General features: G+C 50.9%; 1 protein-coding gene across 1 annotated transcript; it reads left to right on the forward strand.

Moving 5' to 3' along the window:
- The first annotated feature begins 16,563 nt into the window (after positions 1 to 16,563).
- On the forward strand, positions 16,564 to 18,717 carry LOC144155328 (uncharacterized). Its single transcript, XM_077686687.1, has 3 exons — positions 16,564 to 17,828; positions 17,910 to 18,228; positions 18,388 to 18,717. Exons 1-3 carry the CDS (start codon positions 16,564 to 16,566, stop codon positions 18,715 to 18,717), a joined length of 1,914 nt encoding a protein of 637 aa, XP_077542813.1.
- Positions 18,718 to 23,044: the final 4,327 nt, after the last annotated feature.

A 23,044-nucleotide genomic window follows, 5' to 3' on the forward strand; every position in this document is an offset into this window, starting at 1 on the left:
CGGCACCGCTGCACTGATCACCGCACTGCACTTCACCGCGCGCACTGCACTTTCACATACATTGTTCTTGGCGTAGTTCGCGATGGAGAGGCCACGCTTCGAGAGGCTCGGCATGCAAAGGATGTTGCGCTTGCAGAGTGGCGTACGAAAACGTCGACGAAAGCGACCAGCTCACTTGGCCGCGTTCAACATAACGTCATTGAAATTCGATGCCGCCGACGTCAACCACGACACCACAACGATACTATACTCGGTGACAACTTGAGAACGGCACCGGAAGTTGCCGCTGTGCCGTATCACCGCAGCCGGATGTTTCTCTGCGCGGCGCAAGTAGGGCGTTACTGGGAATATTTTGAACATGGCGTGAGCCGTTCCCGTGATTTTTTGGACTTAATATGCTTATAAACGACTTCAGTGACGATAAACAAACTGCGTGAGACAAGGCAGACGATATCACGCATTCATAGCAAACCCCTTTCAAAACGCACGCGCACTGACGTCATGGGTCCGGCGCTTTGGCGGAGTGATACACTACATGAGGTGGTGCCGTCCCTGAGTTGTAACCGAGTATAAAACTCAACTTTGTGTCCGTCAATGATCCCCTACAACAGCTTCGTCATTCAAGTCTTGCGCGTGAGTGCAAGCTTCCCTGATTTTTTCCCCCTCTTCTCTGCGGGCCCAAGTGCGTCCCAAATAAACCAGTTCTCTTAAGGAATGGATAGTGGACGTAGGTGTCCAACTATGTCTGCAGCTAACTTCGGTGCTTTTTGAGCAATCAACTTTACATTTCGCAGGGTATGAAGACTATCTACTAACAGCGTGCAAAATATTATGTGTAAATAGTAAAAAAGTTTTTATAATAAAAATTTTAGAGTATGTTAGCTTTTTTCTTGGCTTAAGGAACATTTTCAGAAATGTTTTTACGGGCACAGGGCTGAAACATTTTCTATACGTGTTAATTGCTTCAGGCTTTCTTCTGAACCTCAGTAATGATAGTGGCGGCAACCATTAATTAAAAAAAATATTTACAACAGATCACACACAAATTTGACACAAAAAGTGTGAATAAAAAAAGAGTTGGCGAAAACAAACTTATTCTGGTTGAGGCATAGATAAAGAACTCTTAAAAAATGATTTCGGAAACTCATATAGTTTAAGAGAAAATGTTCCTTTTCGCAGCGGAAATGGTGTTTTGAGAAACCCCACTTCAAGGTTTTCGTTTAAATTTTTTCAAATTGTAGCTTTTTTTCACGGATTCTGATAAAAGCGAGGCAATAATACTAGCAAAGTGGACCTCATGCGTGAGAGATCACTCTAATATGTCGAAAAAGAAACCAATTACGTGTACGCCAACAGGATAATAAACGACCGACCTGACGTAAACAAACGTTCCGCAATGCATGCGCAATGCTATGATGATGACGATTTACTGGTCATTAGACCCTTTGCAACTGGTCGGCACTATAAGTGCTCTGGCCAACTAAAACAAACAAAAATAATCAGGGAAAGACAAACACACACACGAGAGTACCCTTCAGTGTTCACAGTTATTGCATGTCGCGGTTGAGCACTCCTGCTCGAGTGTCGCACCAGATGATGCCACTGCACAATGACAACAGACCACGCACACCGTAGTCGAGCACTCGAGTGCGCTGTTAGTCTGACGCCTTGGCGCGGTTGTGCGCGACAGTCTACCATTGCGTTAGGCGCCGCTTTGTCGCCCGGACCCTCGTTTTCCTTTCTGCGGGGTCGTCGCTGGCCTCTTCACCATCGTCGCTCAGCCTCATACCCGTGCCACACGTACACGAAAAATGACATTAAATGCTTAATGTCTTAAGTTTTAATGCCATTAATTTGCTGCTACACGCAAAAATATAATGCCATTCGCTTTAATGTCATTTTGGTTTAAGGAGCTCCGCACAACTCATTCGCCTTCACGAACGCATTAAATCTGCGTACTGTCGAACCCAACCAAAATGAAACAACTCTCAGCACCAGGGTGTTGACGTGGAAAAGTAGCCGAAACAAACCGATTTTATCTACCGTGTTGGCAACCCGCGCTTCGTTTGCGTCCGCGCGTTTTTCGTTCAGTCTCCCTGTTCTGTGGTTCAGTTCTGTATGACACCCGCAATGTCGCAACGGGCAGATAAAGCATCAGGCCGGACGCATTGGACGACCACCAAAGAGTCCGTGTTGATTCAGATTTTGAAAGAGTGAATCAGCGATTTCCGCGGCATGAAACATAACGGGAAAGTGTACGCCGAAATGACCGCCGCCCTCGCAGATTTCGGCATAATAAAAACGAGAGCCCAAGTGCGCTTCAAGCTTGAAAACCTCGGCAACAAGTTCCGGTAAGTTCTTTTTATTAGCGTTTTACAGTCAGGTGATACTGTGGACGTTGTTTTGAAGTTAACGTCGCGATAAATGGGTCATGACCATTGACCCAGGTTCCTCTACAGGTGATGCTTACCCTGGCCGCGAAGCTTCAGTTTTGAGCCCCACTTGAAATGACACGCCGGATCGCGTCAGCGTAGCTTTAAATTGCGCTAGAATCCGCGCTTCCCGGCCAGGGTAACGATAGGCTTTGTCTAGCGTTTCTTAAAATAATCTTGAACCAAGGGTACCATCCATTTCTCACGCTGTATTTGAAACGACTGCCGTCGTTGTGCACGTCCTGGGCAATTATTGACACATTTGGGCTTGACAGTGTTTGAGGCTGCCTTCAGCAAGCGCACGAGACATTCGTTTCTTTCTTAAAGTGTAGTGACGTGCTCTGAAGGTAACTATTGCTGGCGTTCCCGACCGCGGCGGCCGCTTTTCTGATGTAGGCGAAAAGCAAAAACGCCCGTGTGTACGAGATTTTGGCGCACGTTAAAGATCCCCAGGTGGTCTAAATTAATCCGGAGCCCTCCACTACGGCGCGCCTCATCGTCTGCGTTGCGTCGGCGCGTTAAACCCTATAATCAATCAAACTATTGCTAGCGTTGTATGACTACTGTTCCTTGATAAAATGCTGGTCATAGCGGCAGGCAATCTACTTTCTGACAGAAGTAGGTGCTGGATATGCACACAAGCATGTTTGTTGCGTGCTGACCAAGCCTAGCTTGCACTATGATCAGATTGTGCGCCCTCGCCTAATAGTGAAGCAGACTGGAACACTGGTCGAGAATGGCAACTTGCACGCCGTTTCATTATTACTACTTTTTTGTTGCCTCGCCATACGAATTCTCACCAGTGGGTTTTCTTGTTTACAACAAAATAGACAAAAACAGGACAACAGGGTCTCCTGGTATTAAATGGCCACACTACTGGGCAGTGGCCCAACTTCTGGGCAAGTTACCAGTGAACGACCCTACACGAGTTGTGGAAAGCAACGTGACCATCGGTGAGGTAAATAGCACATTTTATGCCGGCATCACTTGCACAGCCAAAAAATTGTACAGTAAGTGCCTGATTACTGGTAATTGTGATTGCATAACTGTTCGTTTAATGTGTGTATGAGGGGTGTAGTCATAAGTAGTCATAACTAGAAATGAGCAGTTGATCAATTAACCTTCTGATTAATCGATGAATGCTTTAGTTGCGATTAATTGTTTTAACTGGTTGGTCGGCTGAAGTCATGTGAGCAAAATGAACCAAAAGTGCCATGCTAAAATTCTGCGGAAGCATGTCGACGATCATACTCATGTTCGAATAACCTGCCTTAAGTCACAACAGGAAACGATGCAAGCATGATCCGAGATTATAGTGATTGAAACCATAAGGTGATAGCCAGCACAGACTGAATAAATGACTACTACCAATACAAATATACACGGTACAAAAAACTGAGCGGGCGTTCACCGCGCTTTACCTTTGCATACACTAACTCGGTGTAAGTAAGCCACGATTAATTATTACCCCCTGCAATTAGGGTGAGTGCATATGATCCTGATTCAGTAAACAGCAGGGATGACAATGAATTAATCGATTGAAGCCTGCCAATTAATTGTGCCATAATTTTTAATCAGTCCATGCCTAACCCTAGTCATATCCAATAAGTTCTTTGGAATCTTGAAACAATTTGTTATGTGGCTTTACGCAGCTCGTCAACCGTATGGAACGCGGATCCCCCGAGCCGAATGAGGCAGATTTTCAAGATTGGGTCTTTGACGAAGACCCGGCTAAGCCTGCAGAGAGCGAGCTGGAAACGTCAAGTGCACCATGCATGCCAGTGCCAGTGCTTCTAAGTACCACCACTGAACAAGGTCTGGCGTGCTCACAGGTGCCGGTGGCCTGCACGAGCCAGTCAGCTGCATCACCAGCGTGCCCACCCAACAGGCTGGCTGCTGAGGGGCAAAAAAGGAAGAGGACCTCAAAACGGGACGGCTTGCTGGACGACATTCTGCAAGAGCAGAGGGCCCTCCGTGTCAGCTTCGAAGAGGCTCGCAAGGACGAGCTGCAGTTGCAACGTGAGCATTTAAAATTCCAGAAGGAATCGGCCAAAAGGGAACAAGAGCTAATTGATGTGCTTAAAGGTTTTTTCAATCAGACCCACTAAAGTATACAGTCAGTTAAGGAAAACAGTACACATCACCTTCCTGGCTAGTCATAATCAAGGATTTCCTTTAATGCGGCACTAAAATGAGTTTTTTGAAATCTTATTTGTGGCGGCATTGTGTAGTTAAGGGGGCACATGGGTGTTTGGGGCCAAAAAATCGCCCAAGAAAGCATTTTTTGGCTATCACTTTTCTCTTGATCTCCAATGTTTTTCCTCCAAAAATTCCGTACATGAAACAGTACCAGGTACTCAGAAAAGCCATAGAGGCCCGATTTCAACAAAGGTATAATTATTTTCCTATAATTCCCCCTTTTCCCCACGAGTGCTATCGCAGTGATACAAAATTCTCGAGAGGTACATCCCAGCATGTAGTGCAGCTAGGACAATCATTCCTTTTTGCACTGTGAAGCTGAGCGTGTAAACCATGCGACATGGGAAGCGTATTTTGCATTTTGTGTTTCAGTAGTTGTTTAATTACCATTATTTTTAATTTGTTAGCAGTACTAGTTCAAACCTAGAAGTTAGAATAGATGTAAACGTGTATGTGATTGCAAAACAAAAAAGTGCTTCCCACATTTTATTGTCCACAACTTCTGGTATCTATCCATGCCTTGCTGGTAATCTTTTGTTGAATAGTTTTTTCCTATTGCTCTCAAGAACAATCAAGGAAAATTTTTTTGAAAATCTTGGAAACTGTTACCTTACATCAAAACTAATTAGATATTTTAAATCAGCTAAAAAAACTGAACAAGCCCGTGAAGTTTTGTCAAAATTAGTTGGAAAGCAAAAAAAGTTTCTTAGACCAGTGTGGCCCCTTAATTAAAAACATTTGTATGAATGAGTGATTTTTTGTGTGTGAACGCACTACTGGTTTTGTTTTTATCCCGCACTTGGCATATTGAGCTGAACCTACTTGTGGTACAAGCTGTGCAGTGTTGCGACCGGGCGGGGGCACCCGATCCGAGCTCCGTGGCCTCCGACATACGAGTGGTAGCGTGTATGATGCGAGCGGCCAGCCGCTGTTGCAGCCGTGAAGAAGTCCAGAAGCCGTAGGCTAACGTAACTGTTTACTTAATAGCTAGAGGTGAGCCGAAGCCAAAGAACAATGCCCCGACGGGCGAGGTTACAATACAGGACTCGAACAGAGCGACAACATCGATTCGCTGCTCTAACAGGAATGGTTTACAACGCTTGGGCAAGCTCTATTTATACCCAAAAGCGATAACGGTCAAACGCAACACGCTGGAACACGCACAACACTCTTTCCAGAGTTCGTAAGCCGTTCATAGCCTCGGGCACGTTGAGTCCGAGAGAGGGGAGAGAGGAGGACTCCGTTGCGATCACCGGGGCCTCTGTCCTTGAAGAGCGTGGAGACGAGCCACGCAGGCAGCCGCCGAAGTTCAGCCGCCGTAGGCAGCCGCCGAATGCGCAGAGAGCGAAGCGTCTGACGAGGCTTTGTCGCAACTTGTTGCCGACATGATTGCGCCTGTTTTCGAAGGCGCACGAGTGGCTTCGCCGCACAGCCGAGGAGTGATGCGGGGAAGTACTGCGGCGCTGGCCCATTCGTAACAGCTTCTCCGCCGGGGGTCCGAGATCCCGATGGATAAGGGTCTGCAACCGTTGTCCGGAGGGATGCTGTCGAAGTGAAGTGTTCGGCAGACGCTCGACTCCAGGCCTTGGCTGTACGACACCGTGCTGGAGCTTCACCGGGCGGTTCACTGGACGAGTAGTGGCTCCCCAAGAACGTCTCTGACTTGGTCAGGCAAGCAACAGAACAACACAGGAAGACACAACCGCATCGCCGGCAAGTGCGAAGACAAATCCACACTGAAGATCTACCAGGCTTTTAGTTGCGAAAAGTACGCGAATAACTAACTACTCTAGTTATATTTTTGCCCAGCAGTACTTTAGACACGTGAACAAACCCGAAAGTTGACATTTCGCGTGATTGGAAATGTCCCACACAAAAAAATCGCAATCGTAAAGGGCGAAACCTGTTCCAGGAAAAACAATGAAATTGAGAAAGTCAGGCGTCTACAGGCCACTTCTCGCGCAGAGAGCTGCGATTCGAGCTCTCGTCATTGCTCCGAGTTTTCCCCTTCTTGTATCGCACTTTAGGTGCACCCGTTCTCTGAACGCTGCTGCGACCGCGTGAGAGGACACCGGCCGTTCGCTTCGACAACAGTCGAGCGCGCGGAGGAGCGAGAAGGATTTTCCATCGTTCAAACGAGAGGCGCGCACTCCTTCTTGGAGGCGGCGTTCCCTTGGCGCGAAGCGAGCTCACGGCTTTGCCCCTGGGCGTGCCCGCACTGAAACACGCGCCACAAGAACGCGCGGAAGTTTTTCCTCTATCCTTCTTGCTCGCCTTTTCGCGAACGCGTTCGGCAAGCGAACAACGGAACGTGTTTACGTTCTCTCCCTTAGGCTGGTCGGTTCCCGACTTCGGCTCAGCCGTAGGCGACACCGGATTCTCAACAAGCTCAGCCGATGTTGGCCTATCATCGGGAGCATCACCTGGGAGTGACACGGGCACGACGAGCTCTTTAGACACCGGGTAGCTTCGTACAGTCACTACCTCGTCGTCCCTCGCGCTTACGGCGGCAGCCTCAGCAAGCGAAGCCCGAAGCGTGTTCCCGTTCTGCTTCCTCACTGCCAGAACTACACTACAACCAGGCTGCTCTGTCTCAAAAGACGGCTCGGCCGCCCCAGACACCTGAATCTCTACGAGCTCGGCTGGCCGTGGCTCGAGGTCAGCTACCTGAGCTGGTGGCAGGACGGAATCGGCTTGGTCAGTGGCGAGATCGTCCTGATTGCCGACTGAACTGTGCAAACCGCTCGCTGCTTCGAATGCAGGCTTTGCCACCACATCGCTCGTTTCCGCACTACCGTCCGAAGGAACAACCTCCGTTTCAGCGGACTCGTGCGGCGTCTCGGAAAGCTCATCGTTTACGCATTCCTGCGAAACGTCGCTATCTCGCGAAGTGCTCACGTTCACGTCAGCAGCAGTTCCCTCGACGTTGCTGGGACCGCGTGAAATGACACCGGCCGTTGTTTTCGACGAAGGCCGAGCGCGCGGAGAAGCGAGCGAGATTTTCCAGCGTTCGAACGTAAGGCGTGCACTCCTTTTTGGAGGCGGCGTCCCCCTGGCGCGATGCGAGCTCACGGCTTCGTCCCTTCGCGTGCCTGCACTGAAACACGCGCCGCAAGTGCGCGCAGAGGTTTTCCCTCTATCCTTCTTGCTCGCCTTTTTACGAACGCGTTCGGCAAGCGAACATCGGAACGTGTTTACGTTCTCTCCTCTAGGCTGATCGGTTCCCGACTTCGGCTCAGCCACAGGCGCCACCGCAACCTCAACTAGCTTAGCCCATATGGGCCTATCGTCGGGAGAATCAGCTGGGAGTGACAAGGGCACGACGTGCTCATTACACACCTCGTAGCTTCCAACAGACCCTATCTCGGCGTCCATCGCCTTTTTCGCAACACCCTCAGCAAGCGAACACTGAAGGGTGTTTTCGTTCTGTGTTGCGGCTGTCAAGGCTACACTAGATCCATGCTGCCCTGTCTCAAAAGACGGCTCAGCCGCCCCAGACACCTGAATCTCTACGAGCTCGGCTGGCCGTTGCTCGAGGTCAGTTACCTGAGCTGGTGGCAGGACGGAATCGGCTTGCTCAGTGGCGAGATCGTCACGACTTCCAACTGAACCGTGCAAACCGTTCGCTGCCTCGGCAGCAGGCTTTGCCACAACGTAGGTCTCTTCTGAACTGCCGCCGTCCGAAGAAACAACCTCCGTTTCAGCGGGCTCGTGTTGCCTTTCGGTAGCCTCATGGCCTACGCACTCCAGCGAAACCTCACTATCTCGCGAAATGTTCACGTTCACGCCGCTAGCCGTTCCTAAGGCCTCCCGCGTATTTGAACCCTCCGAACACTCCGCCACAGAACAGGGGTGACTCCGCCGAGATCTCCGAAACAAACGTCGACACATTATCACACTCAGTGGACACGTACTGCCCTCTGCCGACAGTCTGAGCTAATGCGCCGTCGTTATCTCTCTCCGCAACCTTGACGCGCTGCGGGGCAGCAACGGTCGCTTCCGACTCGCGCTCCCGAGCGTCTGCTACTTTCTTTTCGTTACCGTGGCCAGTTTCTCTACCCACGACAACGAGGTCTTTCTCGAGCAACAATTCTAACTCGGGCTTCGCTTCTTCCTGCTCGAGTTGAATTTCGTGCTCTAGGTTCTTGTTCTCCCATTGGAGTCTCTCTCTTTCGAGCCTCTTTCTTTCCCTTCGGATTCGCTCGATATCGAGGGCGTACCACCGCATCTGCCTCTCGAACTCCTCACGCTGGCGCTCAGCCTCAGCCTCTGCCTCTGCCTCGGCGGCCTGACGTTTAGCCTCTGCCTCGGCGGCCTGACGTTTCGCGGTCTCCCTGCCATTGATCAGCTCAATGCATTCCGACAGCTCCTCATCGTCAGCCCCGACAGCGAGTATAGCCTGTATCAGCTCTGGCTTTCTCAGCGCGTCCGTAACATCCAAGCGCAACTCTTTTGCAAGCTCCAACAACTGCGGTTTTTTCAACGCTTTCAAATTCATGGCCGGTCTAGAGTACTGCTTTCCCACTGCTCCAAAATGTTTTGCGCGAATAACCCACGCGACAAAAACACACGCCCTACCAGCTATCCTCAGAAGCCTGGTAAAACTCAGTGAAGAAAAGTCCCGCACTCACCCTTGACCGCCGTGAATTCTGCGAAGTCCGAAGCCGCCTTGACGTCCGTGGTGTTGGGTCTCGCACCGCTGGCCTCAGGTGTTACGAAGTTGCCGTCCCACCGCTGCCACCAGTTGTTGGGGCCGGGCGGGGGCACCCGATCCGAGCTCCGTGGCCTCCGACATACGAGTGGTAGCGTGTATGATGCGAGCGGCCAGCCGCTGTTGCAGCCGTGAAGAAGTCCAGAAGCCGTAGGCTAACGTAACTGTTTACTTCATAGCGAGAGGTGAGCCGAAGCCAAAGAACAATGCCCCGACGGGCGAGGTTACAATACAGGACTCGAGCAGAGCGACAACATCGATTCGCTGCTCTAACAGGAATGGTTTACAACGCTTGGGCAAGCTCTATTTATACCCAAAAGCGATAACGGTCAAACGCAACACGCTGGAACACGCACAACACTCTTTCCAGAGTTCGTAAGCCGTTCATAGCCTCGGGCACGTTGAGTCCGAGAGAGGGGAGAGAGGAGGACTCCGTTGCGATCACCGGGGCCTCTGTCCTTGAAGAGCGTGGAGACGAGCCACGCAGGCAGCCGCCGAAGTTCAGCCGCCGTAGGCAGCCGCCGAATGCGCAGAGAGCGAAGCGTCTGACGAGGCTTTGTCGCAACTTGTTGCCGACATGATTGCGCCTGTTTTCGAAGGCGCACGAGTGGCTTCGCCGCACAGCCGAGGAGTGATGCGGGGAAGTACTGCGGCGCTGGCCCATTCGTAACAGCAGTTAGAATCTTTTTCGTCACACGTGCAATACCAAGAGCTTATGTACCATTGTGATATGAACGTCTTTTCTCTCTCTTCATCCCTTTTAGCTACAGCCCTCATGTCAAGAGTTTGTGGCTTTGTGGTAAAAATTGTATATTTTGATTGGTCTTTTTTGCCTTGGGGCTTTGTGATACGAGTTATGTATTTTGATACGAGTCTGCCGCAGTTGCAATACCGAGAAGTTATGTCGCCTTGTGATATGAATCATTGCCTTCACTCCTCTGTTTTATAGCATTCATGTTTTTGTATTTCACTAGTCTGCAGTAAGAACCAGTTCTTTTGCGAAGTATTTTGCACTGAACTTCGGTTTTCCAGAAGTACAAATTAGTGGTTTCATTTGCCAAAGCTTGTGCCCTGCGAGTCATGTTGTAGTGGGCTGCTGAAACTTGGGCAACTTGTGGTCTTCTGATGTGGGCTCCAATTTTGTGGTATGGTACTATCGTGGTTGTACAAGTTTATGCTATATGCTGTCTGTCACATTTTGAATAGGTTTTGCTTTAAACTTCATTTAAAAAGGTTGTAAGCCCTTGTGATATGCAGCACACAATTTGTACCTTTTTACCCTTTCTTTGCATGCGGTCCACTCATGTTTTGCTTGCTACCAAACCCCACCTGCCATTGGGCTGGGCAGCAAATAAATTGAACTGAAAGAGCACCTTGTCTTGAACTTTTATAGACATGTTTTGGGTACCTCGATTCTACAAACAGGAGTACGAGAGCAGCAAATGATCTTTATTTGGTACCCACAATGTCGATGAGGTACAGGCAACGAAAGAAATATTACATGGCAGAAAACAAATACTGTACGACTACAACAGACAGTAGCATGTATACTGAATGCACCGCCAGAGCACATAAGCTGAATGAAGACAGTCAAGAGAAGAAACCACGAAAATATGCCTGCAAGGCATTCTTCACAGAGTACATAAATAATTAATATCTAATTAATAAACATCAAGAAAAAGGACCCGCTGCGGCGGCTCAGTGGCTAGGGTGTTGCGCAGCTGCGCCCAAGAAGATAGGTTCCATTCCTTGCCGCGGTGGCTGCTGTTCTGATGGAGGCAAAAAACACCCCCATGTGTTCGAGATTTCGGCGCACGTTAAAGAACCCTAGGTGGTGGAAATTTATCCAGAGCCATCCACTACAGCACACCTCATCGCCTGTGTAGCGTTGCCGCATTAAAACCCATACTAAATCGAGAAAGGAGGCTCACAAGTGCCAGAAAGACCATGAAAATGAGGAAAACAAAGGTGGGGCAGAAACTACAACACAATGAAATATACTACAAATAGGCTTTTTGAAAAACATGCAACACTTGAAGATGGAAATATCAAACGTGTAAAATGCAATATACTACAAATAGGCTTTTATAAAGCACATAACACAATGAAATATAGTACAAATAGGCTTTTTGAAAAACATGCAACACTGAAGATAGAAATAACGTGTAAAATATACAACAAACAGGCTTTTTATAAAACACATAACACTTGAAGATAGAAATAAAAAACACGTAAAATTCAATACATACATACTACACTATGCAAACTGGGTGTTGCGTGTTTTGACAGGCACTTCAAAGTCCCTAACCACTTTGTTTATAGAAGTAGTTTGCCAGTGCAGCACGCACTTTCTTGCCATTGCCTCTCTCACAATCAGTGGTGCGGGCTGGCTGCGTCTACATAGCGTTGTACATGGCTACTGCCTCTTCCCATCGTGGGTCAACGCCATCCCTGAAGTCCTCACAGATATTCTTGAGGACAGAGCAGGCTTTAGTTGCTAGCACAGAAGTGTCAAGGTCACACTCCATTCGCTTCATGATGAAGCGAAACCTCGCCTTGAGGCGCCCAAACGCGTTCTCAACTATCCTTCTCGTTTTTGACAAGTTATAATTGGAAGCTGCTTCAGGCGTTCCTGGGGAAGCACTTGCATATGGCTTCTGCAGGTTCTCGGAGAGGGGAAAAACCTGTTCGCACAGGATGATCGGTGGCACTAGCATTCCCTCAATCTCAGCCGTTGGCCCTCGAAATGCCTCGCTCTCCACGAACTTGCGCAGCTTCGACCTCCCGTACACGTATGCATCATGGCAGCGCCCGGGCGATCCAACGTTCGTGTACCGAAACCGGTACCTGTGGTCCACCAATGCCAGAAGGATAATGCTGTACCTGCATGACAAGGGAGAAATGTAAATCATTCATGCGCATGAAAGTGTCTGTAATGTTTTTTTCTTCTAAAGGTGAACGAACAGGTGCAAGCATTAACATTACTTGGACGAACATAAAAACTTTCACCAAGCAGCCAGCTTGAGCACTAGAAGTATACATTTATTGCCGTAATTAGGAGAGAAGCTTTACTTACCAGCCTTTATAGTTATAATAATCCGTGGCGTCTTCTTGGGGTGGTGACACCACGAAGTGGCACCCGTACAGAGCTCCAATGCCTTGTGGAAACCCAGTCACCGCGGCGAACTCCCTCATGTGCTGGGAAATGTTGGAAGGCGAGACAGCCTTCACCCACTCATCTTCCAAATTGTCCGAAACGGCGACGCAGAACTCTTTATAAATCATGTTCACCGTCGACCGTCCCAAAGTGAATAGCTCCGCGACGGTTCTTTCTTCCGCGGTGGAGCAGAGTCGGTAAAGGCCAACGGCCACTCTCTTCTTGACGGACACCGCTTCCGTCATTTCGGTGTCCTGGCGGGTGAGGTCGGCGCGGCATGCATCCCCGATGTAGCGGAAAGTGGCCGGAGCCACCCTAAAGCAACGCTTGAAATGGGCTTCACCCAAGTGAGACAGTGTCTCCTCAAACCACCTCTCGTTCCGCGTGAAGCGCCAACGCGACCTCTCCACCGTCCCCAGTGAGTGCACGGCCACAGCGGTCATCACGAAAGAATTGGCGAGCAAGAGTTGTTCGATGCTTCGCACACGCCGTTTGGCGGCTTCACCACGTTGTTGAAAGCGTCGTTCCTCGGCCTGATGACGCACGCGCAAGCATAGAAGTGAAGCTACAAGCTGCGCGCCGAGAACGTCACCAGACGACCTTCTCGATGCCAGCGGCCGACTACACACGGGCGCCATTTCTGCGTCTTTTCTTCACTTTTTCTGTTTGCCGCCTAGCGCGAACATCACATCACGACAACGATCTGAGAAAGACGAAGAACGGTGAACTGCATGTGGAAAACCACGTGGAAAACAACCGCGCTGGATTTGGCTACGGGTGGCAGGCGACGGCAGCCGCTCAAGTCGTTACTAGAAGCGGCTAACGCCATTCGTTAAAACAGCTATTTCTCACAGCCTTTTCTTTCGCAGAAAAACATTTTTAACCCTTATAAGACGTTTTTCTTTACATAAAAAACTTCTGAAATATGAGCGCATTTCTCTTTTTGGTCATTATCACCATGATGCATAAGCCTAACACATTTAATGCCTTCGCATTTTGGCGTGTAGCACGGACCACCCAAATTATGTCATTCGGTTTTTAATGCCTTAAGCACTTAATTCTTGTTTCGTGTACGTGTGGCACGGGTATCAGATTGACTTCACGCTTTACGAACGAGTGTCTCACCTTTTGCTAACAGGAAGCAAAATCACGTCTTGCTGCGCTTCGTCCCTGTGCATGGGGCATATAACCGCTCTTCTGTGGTCTTGAGAACGCTGACAGAATATTTCTACCATGCTATGACGCGCACGCGAGCCCCGCGGTTTCTCTAGCGCACTGCCGCCCCGCCGCCGCTGTTGCTCCGGCAAGCTCCGCCAGCTGCGGCGACCGTTATCCCGTTGTCGCGCCTGCGCGCCTAAAGTCGCGCCGGGGAGCGGCAGAGAGGAAAAAACAGTGAGAGGAGGAGGAGTGTTTTGCTTGCCCAGTGCCGCTGCGACTTGGAGCGGGTAAATCAAAAAGGAACTAGCAAAAAGTCACCTCGGACTGGCGCCACCCCGCCGGTGGCCAGTGCTGCCCCAGGCCGAGAAAAAGTAGTAGTAGATTTTTGCTTGAAAATCACCAGAAATCATTACAATTTGGCTCGAAATTCAGCAGAAATCAGCCGATTTTACTATTCAAAACAAGTAAGAAAGAGCAAATTTCCATATCAAACTTATTTTTAGCGCCCGCTAGCTAATTCGTGCACGCGTATGGTGGCACCGCGTAGGGTGAAGATACGCAAATGGACCTATGGTTCTATTTTTTCTTTTCGGGTAGTATGTGCTTTGCGCACATCGGCGTCGCTTACTACTGAATTTTGAGGGGTTCGCAATAAAGTCATATCAGAAATTCTTGTAATTTTTTTATTTCCATGATAGTCATTTTTTCGAGATGTCACCACCACTGCCAGGTGGCGCGACATGACACATCAAAACTGAAGTGTACGTGACTGTTTGTAGATGGCTTTGTACACTGCAGAGTCAGTACATAAACGAAACTTTTTTTTTCAGAAATACTGGCGTTCAGAGATTTATTAACGGAGCGCTTCGCTCTTACAATAAATCAGTAATAGGACACAAGTCAATAAAGGCAAATAATCACTGGTTACTGCCTATTGCAATTTGTAAGACTAGATGCTTAGTCTAGATAGCAATGGGACTAGTCTAGAAGACTAGAGAACCCTTTCTAAGACTAGATGCTCGGTCTAGATAGCCAGACTAGTCTAGAGGACTAGAGCTTAGTCGTCGTTGCAGCCTCGGTGCTCTTGCGCCAGGTCTCCATTCTGCGGAGCAGGGCCTTTTCCACACTGAAGCCATAGCAGGTTGAGGAGGGGATCAAGCGTTTGGTGTGGAGCAGACCACACATAGTGTCCGTCGAGAGACTGACTGTTCCGCTGCTTTGTTTAAAGCAGGTTGAACACAGAAAACACTCACTCAACTGGTGCACTTGAATGTGGCAAACAAAGCATAGCTGATACAAACTGCTTCAATGCCGGAAAGGCTGGAGTTCCGTCGCCATGTTTCATTTTGAACACGGACAGCCAAAACTCGTGCAGGACGCTTCCATGCGTACGTTCAGGTCGACATTTCTTAGTACCCGTCATTCCGTGTCCAGCGTCTGCAGGGAGTCCAAACCGAGCACGTTGGGGAATGCTGCTGCCAGGGGGGCAATCGATGGTGCTGAACCAGTCCTTGCAATGACAGGGTCTAGAAGTTCCAGATTTGCTACTGTTTCTTCCTGAAAAGGTACTCTGTTCAGAATCTGATCCACGCTCTCAATGTAGAACTCAAGGCACCTCAGACGAAAGAAGCGGCGCTGTTCTGATGTTGCTGTGCAGTCTCCGGACGAAAGAAAAGTGGCCGCGCGACCACCAACATACATATCTTCCAGCGGCACAAATGACCTTAGGTTTTTATAGTCAACCTTGTCCACAGTTGTGCCACGTGTCACTGACGTCTTGATGTAGCAGTCAATTATGGTCTGTTTTTAGAAGCCTGTGTATCTGGGGCTCCTCGCTCTGCATTTGCTTGTTTAATATGTTAAACATGGGCAAGACAAAGCTCAGAAACTGCAGGAACAGCTTATTTACAGAATCGCGAAGCCTTGCATAAATTGTCTCTGTCGCCAGAAGCCTGTCAACGGAAGCAGCGGCGGCAAAATAACTGCTCAAGGAAGCGATCCACATCCGCAAGCAGGGATAGCCATCTTTTCTGGCTGGGATGAAGCAATTTGTGCGGCTTCAATTCAAGAATGCTCTGAAACTTCTTGAAAATGTCCGTCCTCTTGGAGCTTGTGCGAAAGCAGTTATAAACATCCCTTACGAGATCCTCCACTACATAAGGAAGCTTTGTGACAGGCGAAGCTAGCACAATGGTGGAAGGAGTGGCACAAGCATTTGAGGATGAACAAGTTAGGTACATCCCTCTTGAGAAGCGTCATCACAGAGGGATTCTTTCCCCATCATTACAGCTGCGCCATCTGCAGCAAACCGTACTAAGTTCTCTTTATGCGGCACTGCCGCCTTCTCGAACGCACTAACGAGGGCTTTGTATAGACCATCTGCACAAGCGTCCTCTACACGAACCAGGTCAAAGAAGGCATCACTAACCTTTTCATTGTCAAAAACTCCGGCCACGACACACAGGTGCTTTTAGGAGCTGATGTCCGTCGACTCGTCGATCATCACAGAAAACGTGTTCTGTCTGAGCTGACTCCATAGTTGTAACTTGATCTCTTCACCGGTGACGGCCTTAGTGATGGCAGTTGTCTTCATCCTGCTGCAAGCAATCTGCTTTGCGATCTCCGAGTCAGGACAAATCCTCTTCACGAGTTTTGGCAGGTGTTCCATTACGGTGAACGGAAGGTTGTGCTCCGTGACAAACAATGCCATTCGTACTACAGCTTCCTTTGCCATCGAAACTGTGGCCATCCCTTCTTTCATGCTGAGAAGCGTAGGCTGACTGTGTATTTTTTCGCTGTGTTCTCCATGTTTTTTTTTCTCCCCGGTTTTTCTCCCCGGCATTTCTCCCCGGTTACAGGGCTTACACCAAGTCCCCGGAGGTCACCGGCGGTAGAGGAGTATGTACATGGTTCGCAAGGGAGTCACCTTCATCGAACACGAATTGCACAAGAGTAAAATAGAATACACTCTCATCAAGGTCGTTTCGGGCAAGAAACACAAGAACAGCACCTTTCTTCTTAACGTCTACAGTAGCCCTTCGCACAGGAAACAAAAGTTCAAGACACTCCTGCACAAAGCCAGCACCACGGCGGGGACCCACAGGCTCGTCGCCTGCGGGGACTTCAACGCGGCGCACCCGGCATGGGGATATAGCAAGCAATTGGGCAAGGGGCGAGATCTGTTTCAAGGCACAATAGACCTGGGCTTCACCCTCATCACGGACCCGACGGATCCTACGAGGATCGGAAACTCCGTGGCCAGGGACACGACTCCCGACCTCACGTTCGTGAAGAATGACGAGAAGGGCGAGATCACCTGGCGCAACACGGGGTCCGAGCTCGGCAGCGACCACTACATCGTGGAGGTCATCATACCCGAGAAGGTCAACGCCTCGGAGGACACCAGAAAGCACAAATTTACTGATTGGGATGCCTTCCGTAGACTGTTGCACACGGAGGAGGAGGACATCGAGAACATAGAAGAATGGTCGGCCCTCATCGCGGGGAAGATCACGGAAGCGACCAAGATCATAGAAACGGACGCGCAGGTCGACAAGATAGACAGCCGCCTGGCGCACTTAATTGAAGCGAAAGAATCCATCTTAAACAGGTGGAAGAAACAACGGTTGAATCGGCGACTGAGGAAGAAGGTAGCAGAGCTGAATCGCGCCATCGAAGCCCACTGTCGCGTGCTATGCACGCAACAGTGGAATGAAATCTGTAGCGCTGCGGACGGGCAGATGCATTGCGGCAAGACCTGGAACTTGATGCGGCATCTGCTCGACGAGACTAAAACAAAATCCCATCAACGCGACCGCCTCGCAAAGATCATTCACAGAGCAGTCAAGGAACACGGGGAACCAGAAGTAATCAGACACATCGACAGCAAGTACCTCCAAGTCACACCCACGGACAGGCATCCCGAGTACGAGGGTGAAGCCAACGAGAAGCTCGACCGCGACATCAGCGTCGAGGAGGTGCGAGCGGCCCTGCATGACCTGAACAGCAAGTCGGCGGCCGGCCCGGATCACATCTCGAACAGAGCGCTCAAGAACCTCAGCGATGCGGCCATCAAGAACCTCACCGGTTGCTACAACAAGTGCTGGAGGGCGGGGTCACTTCCCCAGCAGTGGAAGGCTGCCAAGACTATCCTCATCCCCAAGCCGGGCAAGCCACCGAACACGGACAACCTCCGGCCCATCTCGCGGACGTCCTGCGTGGGCAAGCTGTTGGAACACGTCCTCATATGTAGGTGGCAGGACTACTTGGAGCAGTCGGGACTGTACCCCGCCACGATCATCGGGTTTCGGCGTTGCCTTGGCACCCAGGACTCGATGATTCTGTTGAAAAATGAGATCATTGACGACAACCTAACGAAAGACACCAAGGCCATCCTGGGGCTGGACCTGGAGAGCGCCTTCGACAAAGTGAAGCACTCTGCGATCCTAGCCCAGGTGTCCAGACTGAACAAGGGCGCAAGAACCTATAACTACATCAAGGACTTTCTGACAGGTCGGACCACCGAGCTCTGCGCCGGCGATCTGCGACTCCAAGAGAAGAGGCTCGGCAGTGTCGGGACCCCCCAGGGCTCGGTCATCTCGCCGTTGTTATTCAACCTCGTTATGATCGGGGTGGGCGAGCGGCTCTCTCGAGTTGAGGGGGTCCGGAACACCATCTACGCCGATGATATCACTCTGTGGGTTACGGGAGGCAGCGATGGTCACATCGAGAGCACGCTGCAAGAGGCCGTCGACACTATCGAAGACCAGCTAAACGGATCCGGCTTGATCTGCTCGTCGAGCAAGTCGGAGCTGCTGGTATTACCACCGAAATACGTCAGGCGAAACAAGAGCGAACCCAGGGACTACGAGGCGATAAAGATCGTGACGAGTAGCGGCCACGTGATCCCGGATGTCGACAAGATACGGGTGCTCGGCATGATTATAGACAAGCGTCGCGGCAACGGCGAGACCGTTGCCCGCCTTACAGCCAAGATCACCAACGCAGTGCGTCTCATCAGACGGGTCGCCAACCGCAACGCCGGGATGAAGGAGGAGTAGAGCTTGATTCGGCTTGTGCACTCCTTCGTAATCAGCCACGTCGCCTACGTTGCAGCCTTCCACAATTGGATGCAGTGCGAAAAGAATAAGATCAACGCCCTCATACGCCGAGCGTACAAGGCGGCGCTCGGGCTGTTCGAATGCACAAGCAGCGACAAGCTCCTGAGCCTGGGGGTACACTATACCCTCGAGGAAATTGCTGAGGCGCAACGGTCCGCCCAGCTGGAGCGGCTCTCTACGACCGAGACCGGTAGGCGCATACTGCAAGACTTGGCCTTCACGCCTGCGGCGAGGAAGGTGAGCAGCGACGCTCCTGTCCCGGACGAGACCCGGCGTCGGATTCAGGTAGACCTCATCCCGAGGAACATGAATCCGGAGTATAACAAGGTGAGAAGAGCGGCGAGGGCCAAGGCCCTCATCAACTTGTACGCCAAGGACGAGCACGCAAGGTTCGTGGACGCGGCCGAATACCAGGGAGAGAGCGAGGCATTCATGGCTGCCGTCATCGAGGCGTCGTCCGGCGAGACGAGGGTGGCGGCGAGCGTTCGGGTCCGAGAGGCGTGCCAGGCGGAGGAGGTGGCCATTGCCCTGGCCATTGCCGACCCCGGGTGCGCAGACAGTGTTATGTGATTCGAGGAGTGCAGTGCGGAATTATGCCAAGGGCAAAGTGTGCGGTGAGGCTGTGCGCGTTCTCTGCTCGGCCGACCTCGTACGCGAGAACGGGTGTGTCAAAATCAAGTGGTTCCCGGCGCACGCGGGCAACGATGCGTCGGACAAGTACGACAACCACAACGAGACGGCACACGCAGTGGCTCGAGCGCTAACCAACCGCGCCGCTGCAACCGACCGTCCACTGTGGTGTAGCGCCAAGGACCGTTTGACGACGTTCAACGAACTTACACAGTTCTACCGCTTGGCTCGAAGGACTCTCCCACCCCCGCACCCGGGGCTGAGCCGAGCGGAGGCGGTGCTGTTCAGACAACTGCAGACTGGGTCCTTACCCACCCCAGTGTTGATGAAGTATGTGTACCCGCAAGTGTATGTGAGTGATGTGTGCCGCGTGTGCCAGCGGGAGAGGGCCACCCTGACGCACATCCTATGGGTCTGCACCAAGTTCCCCGACGAAGCGTCGACAAGTACAGTCAAATCTCGGTACAACGAATACCACATTAACGAACTTTTCAGATTAACGAGCATTTAAGAAATCCCACGCCGACTGCTTATAGTTTTAATGTAAAATTATTTCACTACAACGTACTTCAGAATAGCGAACTTTTCAAAATAACGATCGTTTTATTTAGTTCCGTGCCATGTAAACAACACCTCAGTACTACGAACTCATATTTTCAAGGCCGGAGATTCTTAGAAGTGCGTTAAACAATTGCGGCAACCGGGGCAGTGTGCTAGTAGACGACACGGCAAAGCGCAGCGAAGAAGAGAACGTCTTGCAACTTGCTCCGCGGTATGCGGCAGCCGATGAAAGAGGGAGAAAAAAGGTGAGGAGAAGAGAAAAATTGAAGCATGGGTAGCCTTCTCCGTCCCGAAAGCCGCGGCCGCGCTATTCGCACCCACCCCAACTTTTTCTACGTTCCGCCGCTGCTCACGTGGCTTGCTGGATCTTCACGGACATCAGCGGAGCTGACAACAGAGGACATTACCCAGACCGTGAGCGTTCAGGATGAAGAAGTGAAGATGGCAGCGAGGACGGCATGAACAACGATGCCTCTGAGGGTGCCGCAGCAGCACTCGAAGACTACGACGAGCACGCGACGACTGCGGATGTGGTGGACAGCATACAAAAACTCCGCACATGTCAGGGGAAAAACCGCACGGCGACTGATTCACTCCCCAGGAATGTGTAAGAGTTTGAGTCCTTCGTGCTAGGAAGCTTGTGCTACTCGCGCTAGATGAAAATTGCCAACCACTTTAAATAAAGGTGCATTGTTTCATGATCACTAGTGCATTTTGTTTGTGAAAAATGACTCCAAGGATGCACTGCTGTACACGTAGGTCGTTTAAGGCATTGGAATACTATTTGTTTTCTTAAATTTTGCGATTTTCACTATAACGACCTTTCAGAATAACGAGCAATTTTCCACGGTCCCCTGAAGTTCGTTATATCGACATTTCACTGTACAACGATTCCGCCGCGGCTCGCGGCTGCGGCGAAGTGCTACGATCAAGAAATCCAAACCTGGGCCGTCCAGCAGGTCTCGGCGGCTCTTGAAAGACAAAGGCCGAGCGAAACCGCCGGGACGTTGCCCCAAGGGCAACCGAACGCGGGAGTAGCACGCGCCGTAGTCAAGTAAAGACCACCCGCTGAGAAGACGTAGGGGCCAGCGTCGCGGCGCCATTTAATGGTGGTGTCGCTCTGCAGGCGACTACAATAAAGTTGCTTCTATCTATCTATGTTTCGTTGATTTCATATGCCGCTCCAAGAGGGTTTTTCCACCAATCAAATCCATGGCACATGCCGTGCAGTACGCGTAACCAGTACCTTCCTTACTTGGTTTGAGCCACCCATCGAAGCCCTATTCGCGCTCCCAAGGTGCTTTGTACTTTTGCCGATATTTCTTCTTTTCCGGTTTCGGGTCAGAGCCGCTCTGACATGAGTCACTTTCTTCAGCACTTGTCATTTTGAGGTTTGGCGGTGCACGTGAAAAGCAAAAGCGAGCTGCGCCGACGGCGGAGTGCAGCAGATATAGAATAAAAGAGGTATTTATTTATGCAGGTATAGAATAAAAGAGGTATTCGGTTAAGTAGCGCCACCTACAATGCAAAAAGTTCACGTCTTGTGTTTTGTTTTTGACTCGCCATACCAAGCCCTCACCGGAAAGATTATTTTTGATCAGCTTTCAGTTCTCGACGACCCTCAAAGCCAATCAGAACAGATCCTCAGGAAAATTGCGGCGCCCCGGCTAACTCGAGCTGAGGGTCAAAATAGTAGTAGCTTTTGTTAACCAGATGTGCAAAAAGCAAAAAAAAAATCACTAGATTTTGCACTCTTATTACCAAATCAGCAGAAATTGAACAAAATCAGCATATCTACTGACAAATCAGTAGCAAAAGCGCCACCGGCGGTGGCGCTTGGGTTTTTTCACCTGAGCCGCTCAGGTGGACTGTCCGAGCAGCGTACGTACGTCTGCATGGCTGCGCGCCGGTCTCGACGAGGCCTATCGGGCGGCGCAAAGGGCGCGGGGCCAGCAGCAGAGCGGCAGGAAGAAATGAGGGGAGGAAAGCATCAGCTCTCCCCCCCCCCATTTTGCGACTCCTCGCGGTGTTGCCACGACAATTAGTACGCCTCCAATCTCAAGATGGCGGCGACGTTGCAATGGCAAATACAACTCACTTTTGCCCACCCAGGCTCGCCAGGGGAGGATTTGGCGCTGCTACCATAATTAGCCGGGACGCTGTGTTGAAGGCTAAGATGCCGCCGACTGGTGGCGCCCCCTGAGGGTTGTGGCAGGAGTGGCGGGCACCAGAGTACGACATGTGCTATCGTTTCCTCATGGGCTCCGCACATACGGCATAGCACAGTCTACCTCAGGGGCCCAGTCGCACCGCCGGCGGTACATTTGCGTTCGTAGTTCCCGTGCCTCAAACAGCAATATGCTTCCAATGCTGTTGTCATAGAGCGGCTCGGCACCGATCACCGCCTTGTGTTGCCGGGAGATGTCGAGTGTATCCTTTCCCTCGGATCCCGCACGCCAGACTGCCTCCTCTTCGTCTTGGACTTGGGAACCCACTTCCCTGGTGTACGCTGCAGCTGCTGTGCCCGCATCGATGGGCCGGCTAAAGATGTTGCATTTTGCCTCGATATGATATACCCGCTGCACCCATTTTGTGCGAACGCATGTAGCAGATAGGTACTCGAAGGCGCGCCGTGCCCACCGCTCACGGGCCATGAACAACAAACGGCCACGGAAGCTTACCTTGCTCGAAGCCTCCCGGGCCTCAGATCTGGACCATCCAAGGTCTCCCTGTATGGCCTCGTTTGCCACGGCACCATGACATCCCACTGCGGTGCGACCAACCACTCGCTGACGCTGTTGCGACGTTGTCATCCCACCACTGACAAATCGTTTCTGCATACGGGAAGGCGTACCCGAGCCGAGCTCCGTCGCCTCCGACATGCGTGTGGTAGCGTGGTGAAGCGAGCGGCCAGCCAATGTTGCAGCCTTGAAGACCAGAAGCCGAAGGCAAACTTAACTTGTTTACTTCATGGCGAGAGATGGCCGAAGCCAGACAAGAACAATGCCCCGACGGGCGAGGTTACCGTTGTAGGGAAGCCAGGGGCTGGTTCCACTGTTGGGAATTTCACCGCTGA

The sequence above is a fragment of the Haemaphysalis longicornis genome, unplaced genomic scaffold (assembly GCF_048455015.1).
Source record: "Haemaphysalis longicornis isolate Haplotype H1 unplaced genomic scaffold, Haemaphysalis longicornis Haplotype H1 scaffold_1, whole genome shotgun sequence".
NCBI classification, from domain to species: domain Eukaryota; kingdom Metazoa; phylum Arthropoda; class Arachnida; order Ixodida; family Ixodidae; genus Haemaphysalis; species Haemaphysalis longicornis.